Source organism: Sodiomyces alkalinus (assembly GCF_003711515.1).
Source record: "Sodiomyces alkalinus F11 unplaced genomic scaffold SODALscaffold_3, whole genome shotgun sequence".
Taxonomy (NCBI): domain Eukaryota; kingdom Fungi; phylum Ascomycota; class Sordariomycetes; order Glomerellales; family Plectosphaerellaceae; genus Sodiomyces; species Sodiomyces alkalinus.
Genome location: NW_021167081.1, coordinates 3,263,649 through 3,270,268, shown reverse-complemented (window position 1 = coordinate 3,270,268; position 6,620 = coordinate 3,263,649). Strand labels below are relative to the sequence as shown.

The 6,620-nt window shown below is 42.0% G+C and overlaps 1 protein-coding gene across 1 annotated transcript; it reads right to left on the bottom strand.

Moving 5' to 3' along the window:
- Positions 1–5,502: 5,502 nt before the first annotated feature.
- Positions 5,503–6,277, bottom strand: SODALDRAFT_343963 (Prefoldin alpha subunit; the record flags this gene model as incomplete). The annotated part of the gene is made up of 5 exons (XM_028613142.1): positions 5,503–5,627; positions 5,688–5,805; positions 5,864–5,976; positions 6,038–6,187; positions 6,247–6,277. 5 exons carry the CDS (start codon positions 6,275–6,277, stop codon positions 5,599–5,601), a joined length of 441 nt encoding a protein of 146 aa, XP_028467911.1. The 3' UTR covers positions 5,503–5,598.
- Between the last annotated feature and the right edge of the window lie 343 nt (positions 6,278–6,620).

The following is a 6,620-nucleotide window of genomic DNA, read 5'->3' as shown; positions in this document are numbered from 1 at the left end:
TCCTTATCGGGCTGACCGAAGATAGCGTTAAGTCTTTCGACGAATATATCGAAGTTCTCAAAGATTGCCGTGGTCCCGGGCTTCCTCAGGACCTCTATTCCTACATTTTCCAGGTAGTCCCTATAGATAGATTCGAACTATTCGTGCGCGTCTCCCGTAAGGAGTGCCGCGGCATAGAGTACCTTAGTTTCTTCCGTATAGATACTATCCTGGTAAAACAGGAGATAGCCTCGGAGCTAGGTAATAAAGCTCTAAAGCTATCCTTAAGTCCCGTCGTACTTAGGGGGTATAGGGTATCTATACTTAGCCCCGACTCCAGGATAGTTTAGCTAAGCTCTTAGGGTCGTATTCTCCCCCTAAAGCTAAGTAATCATATCGCGAATCTGCTAAAGGTCGTTACCTCCCTTAGTGGTAGTAGTAGGCGTCGCGGTGCTTATAGCGTTCGTGGTACGGTTATTATTGTTTAATATGTTGGAAGAGTGATTGTTAGCTACTTCGTCGTCTTGTTTGAGTTTGTTCTGGTCCTTCCTCTTCGTCGGAGGAACTGGATTCTTCAGACGATGATTCTTCTTCAGATGAAGTGACTTCTTCTTCCTTGGGCGAAGTAGCTTCTGCTTCGGGCGTACTGCTCATTAGCTATCAAGGTCAGCTTACCGATCAGGATCGATCAAAATGTTACGACGGCTTCCGGTCCTCTATAGTATAGCGGATGATAGGGGACTGGCGTCGAGGTTTTAGTTTAAAATAAGAAGAGGATATTAACTAAAGAGTAGTAACTGTCGTTCGTAGTGTCTAGTCGTAGTTACGTCGTAAAGACTAGGCGTCTTCTTCACCAGGTAGAGTCAGGCGTAGACTAATAGTCCAGGTAAAGACTTAGATTAATCGATGTCTTGTTCTCTAATAGAAGCAAGACCTAGGATACTCTAGTATATATATATATTTCCGGTGTCTGGATCGATATCCTTCCACTATAATCCTCCCAGGATCATGGGCTGTCCTGGATGATCCCTTCGGATCATAGGGATCATCTGTCGAGTCCTTCGATCTGATGGTCACGTGTCCGCACACGTGACCCGCGTTCCTCCTGACTCAGCTTGCCCTTCGTGCCATAGTGATATCCATACTTAAGACCCAGGGTCCCGTAGTGGCCTCGGCCCGGGCCTTGTCTTGTTGGCCGTAACATACTACTTCTACGGTACGGTATTATTACGGGAAATATACGGCCTTAAGGCTCGCGGAGAACAGTTATACTAATCGTTTATAGAGTAGTTAGCTATAGGCAAGTAGGAATCCGTTTAATAGGCTATCCTCCCCGAGTACCTTTTACTTTACTCTTTATTATATAACTTACTAAACCTCCTTTTCCATAACCTCTTACGTAAGTAGTATTACCACCGTCCTTAGCACGCCGCCGATACGCCTATTTTCTATAGGGTATAATATGGGGAAAAACTTCTTTATAAGGATTATCGCTTTCCCGTTATATATTATCGCGACTAGTCCGCCCGTGTTACGCTATAGGGGCGGGATAGATAGGAGGTTTAAGGGCAGATAGCTTACTATCCGGGCCTAGCGTTATAATACCTAAAGGCTTTTTTAGTCTACTACTCTTATATTAACAGCGCCACGCTAGCTTTTCCGCTTTTTTATTGTAACTAGAATATCGCGATATTTTTCTGCCTCTTTAAGTTTATTCTACCTACCGCGTAACCTCCGCCTATAATAGCGCCGCGTTAGCCTTATTACCTCTTTATTCGCCTTTACTATCTCCTATATCCACTATAACGGCCTATCGCGGAAGGCGGCTAGCTCGCGGCACGGCGCTATAACGTCCGCGATACTAATAAGGTCCTATAGTATCTAGTTTATTACCTAATCGATTACTTCCGGGGTAAAGGGTATTTCTTTATAGTCTAGCTTTTAGGCCTCTCTTTAGGCCGTTTCCCGGTCTAACTTCCTTTACCTTTATCCTATACTAGCGATACGCTAGCACGGTTACGCTATATCGATATTAATTACCTAGGCTATATAATCTAAGCCTATTAGGTCTAGATTATCCCCTTAGTACATATATATAAGGTCCGCCGAAACCTAGGTAAGGTCTAGTATACTATATTATCGATTAGTATCGGCTAAGGTCCTAATAATATATCCTTTCGGGGTTATAAGGTCGAGTTCCTATTGGTGCGCGAGCGTAATAAAGTCTTCTAATTATCTTTTATATCTATTATACCCGTCCTAAAAGGGGTTTTTTAGGTTAAAGTCTCCTATTAGGATAGTATACTACCGCTCCGGTTCTGCAGTAAGATTATATAGTAGGGTTTTTTACTCTCCTCCGTTATAGTATAGTAAGTATACTACCTATATATTCGTCTCCTACTCTTATATCCCGACTCTAATTATAGCCTAGGCCTAATCCTTACCCGTACGCTACGTAAATATAATAGCCTTATACCACTTATATATATAAAGCAGGGCGCGTCTACTCCCCTATACTATCCTATAATTATATCTCCTTAGGTAAATCGGGTTCTTCCTTTTATCTAACCCGGGCTTTATTACTATTATTATATTATACCCGTTATAGTTATAAAGCGCCTATTATACTCTATCCCGCTATCCCCCTATATTCTACTAAGCGATTCTAATTATTGATCTTAGGCGGCTATACCGTGCTTATTTCGCTTTATAGTTACGCCTTAGGTATAGCCCGGGGGTAAGGGGTAGGGCTTTATAGGGGCTAGAAGGTAGTATTAAAGGCGAGGAACCTTATAATATTATTATCCTAAGTAGGCGTAAAGAGGGCGGTACGTAATCTAAGGAGGATATTCCGCGACCCGAAAGGGCGTCCCTTCTATTTTCTCTTTTTCTTAGGCGGTTCGGGGATTATTATCGTGTCTAGTAATACTATAAAGATACTACGCTCCCTCTCTGCCCTATATTTCTTAAGTTAGCTAAGGTTAACTCCTTTTACCCTATTAATATATACCTCCTTAATCCGCGTCTTTTCCTTTACTTTACTTAGATATGTATCGTTAAATACTATATACGGCCCTTTATAAGCGGCGTAACGCCTTTTCTTCGGGTCTATCTTAGCTTTACACGCCGCGAAACCCCTTTAATACGCCGACTCTACGCCGCCGTAATACCCGTATAGCGCTTTTATCGTATAGCACTAACCTACTTTATATCCGAAGTTAAGGCACTTAAAGCACCGTTATAGGGAGATCTTAGGGTTATAGGGTTTATTATTATAGTGTCCGTAATTAAAGAAGACTCTTTCCTTTATTAGTCGCTCCGCGTTCTTAGGGCGGGCGATATTAATAGTTAGTAGCGCTATCCGCGCTATATTGTTCCTAGGTTTCCTAGCCTTAATCCGGGTAATTGCCACGTTATTCTATAGCCGAAGTTCTTATAGCGCTATATCGGGGTTATAAGTTAATAGCTACGCCGTCGGTATTCCTTTTACTATAACTTAGTACGTTTTCTCGTGTATCGTGGCTCCTATACTAAATACGCCTTTAACCTAATTATTCGCGTTCGCTATCTACTATTTATTCCTATACTTAAATATAAGAATTATATCGTTACTCGGGAGTTATCGCGCGGCTATTATATTTACACGGCGGGTAACTTAATTCACCGCCTTAGTAATCTCTTATAGGGTTCGGCTTTTAAGGTCGGTCTTAGCGTCTTTATATCGGATTATTAGTTCTCGGGTGTATCGGGTAGGTATAACCTTTACCGGTGCTATCTCGATACGTTAGCGTTACACGGGCGTGCCCCCTACTACCTAAGCGTAGGTCTTAAGTCCTACTACCCTAAGTAGTTCTATTAGTATACCCTTAATCGCTTATTAGATCGTGTCGGTAAGCCCTTTACTCGTAAGGGAAGGTATATCGTTACCGGGTTATTAGCGTAGCGGCTTCCCTATAATAGTCTTATAGTCTTATATTTAAAGGATCTTCTATACTAGCTTTAGCGCCTTATCGGCGCTTACCCTATTAGCTAGTAGTCCGGAAAATTAGGTACGTAGTTTATATAGTACACCTTCGGTACGCCCGCTTAGTGCCTAGGACTTTTAGGACTCTGCCGGGGCTACGCGCCCCGGGTTAGTTCTAATCGTCGTATTCTAAGCGCTCTATAGTGGTATACCGGTATCGTATTCGGTTAGCCCTACGGGCCGCCCTATAGTATATAACTCACCGCGCCCTCTACGGTCTCCCTACCATATCGGTCTCCGGTGCTTTTAAGGGCGTAGAGTCCGAATCCGATATCAGAATTGATTTTATCGATAATACGGCACCTTAGGGTCACTTTCGGCTTAACGATACTCCTTTTACTTTAATATACTAAAAACGCGTTTAACGGTATTATAGTGGCCGGCGTGGAGGTAGTTAAACCGCTCCTTTAAGGATCACCGCCTACACTTAAATTTAGAGAAATCTTAAAGGTAGTACCTCTCGCCGTCGAACTAGGTAATACTACCTTTAATATCGCTGCCGTACCCACTATCTACGAGGTAGTACCGCCTATTAGATATATAAAAAGACTCTTTAGCGAATGCCTCTTAAAGCAACGAAGACTTATTTATACTACCCTTAGCTTCTACTAGGATATAGGTAAATAAGAGGTTAAAATCGACTACCTCGAGGATATTTTAGGTAAGTTACCTTTTACGGTTATAAAACCGCCGTTATTCCTAAGGGGGGATCCACGCCGCGATATATATACCGTCGATTACTCCGATATAGCCGTTAAACTAATTATTCCGTTAAGATAGTCTGATATATCGCGAGACGTATATTTATAATAGGGTTGTAACGTATTCGATATAAAGCTAACGTATTATACCTAGGCCCTTATTAAAGATCCGAGATCCCGTATTTAAAGATATCTTAAAGCGGTAGTATATATTATAGGGGTATACGCCGTGACCGATAATATAAAGGAAGAGTATAACCTTCTACGTTTTTATATAGTAAGAGGTCTCTTTAACTATACTATCTAATATAATCTATTCTATTAGGCGATAAAATTTATTCTGACTTAATCTAAATAGGTCCCGAAACACTATATTGAAACCGAGAAATGACCCCCTTATAATCCCTAACGTTATAGCCGGATTATTCCCGTACGAATATTAGGAGGTATTTTTACGCCCTTAGAGGCGTCGAGTGACTTTAGGTCGTTATAAGATTAATATTAGGACTATAAGATCGAGATTAGTGGTAGTATAGTTATCGTGGTGGGTAGGGATAGCCCCGCCTACGGCGGCGCGGCTAATAGTGGATCCTATCTTATTAACGATTTTCTAAAAGCTATTAAAGGTTAAGAGCTTTTATAGCCACTCCTATATAAAAAGCGACCGTTTTTTAGAAAAACGTTAATATGAGGATCCCTGCCTAGCATAGTACTTCGATAACCGGGGTATAGTAGAGGAATACATAAAAAATATAGTTATACTAAGAATATTATATAAAAGGGGGCCTTATGTTATGGGTGGGTTATGAGTTGTGCATTTTTTGTACATTTTGATACATTTTCAAAAGTTGTTGAAATTGTCGAACGGGGCCTAATGTATTTTCATATAGTTATTTATACAGGTACTACTTTTTGACGCAAAACTGGCACAGACAATTAGTACAGGATGGTTTTCGGTATACGCGCGATAATACCACACGCACCATTTTCCACGGTCCGGGCATTTGCTGTTTTACGATGTATGATTTTCTCAAGGTCTTCAATGTTCCCTAGCAGTTGCTGGATCTTAGATTCGTAGAACCGCTCTGCATTTGGGCGATTCTACAGATGGTGAGTACGCCACCCCTCGAAAACAGGACTGGAATCCGGCTGTCCTTACCTTCTCAATGTAATAGCCCGTCCCAATGTCGACGATTACATGTTTGGAGTTTGTCAGGTCCCCGCGGACATAGAGCGAACTGGTCAAGGGAACGAGGACGGATTTCTCAGCTACTGGAACGGTTGATCAACCAAGTCTACCTGATCCACGGCAAACCATCAGTAATATAAATACCTGATGGTGTCTTGACGATTCTAAGACATTCGCTGAATTTGCCCTGGACGGCATGGAGCTGGGCGAAAGACTGGGTGAGGTGGTCAAGTTCTTCATCGATTTGCTTCTTGACTTGAGTTAACTGCTCCGCGTTCAGCGTTGCAAGATTGACTGAAACAGTCAGAGAGGACACTGAGGTGTAGAAAAAGGCGTTATCGAGATTCACCTACTCAAATCGGCTTCGGGTTCATGGGCGGCCATCTTGTGGTGTAAAGAATGGAATGCTCGGTGTAACTGATTATGGATGAATTGCGATGCAACGCGCAAGTTGCCAGTTACGCACTTTGTTGCGTGCAGACTATTATCGCATGGGCACAGTGTGGCATGGGCATAGACTATGCCTGGCAAACTATGTCAGATTAAGCGTAGTCGAAATCGTCATAAAATAGGTCAAAATTGATTAAGGAAATTATGTATAATTATAACTGTATGGGACCGTTAGGGAACCGCTACTACCGTATTTTATATAGTGCAGATTCTGTAAGCGTCCACCCAGATTATAATCTTAGTAATCCGGACCGTTACGTAACCGAAAAGACTATAG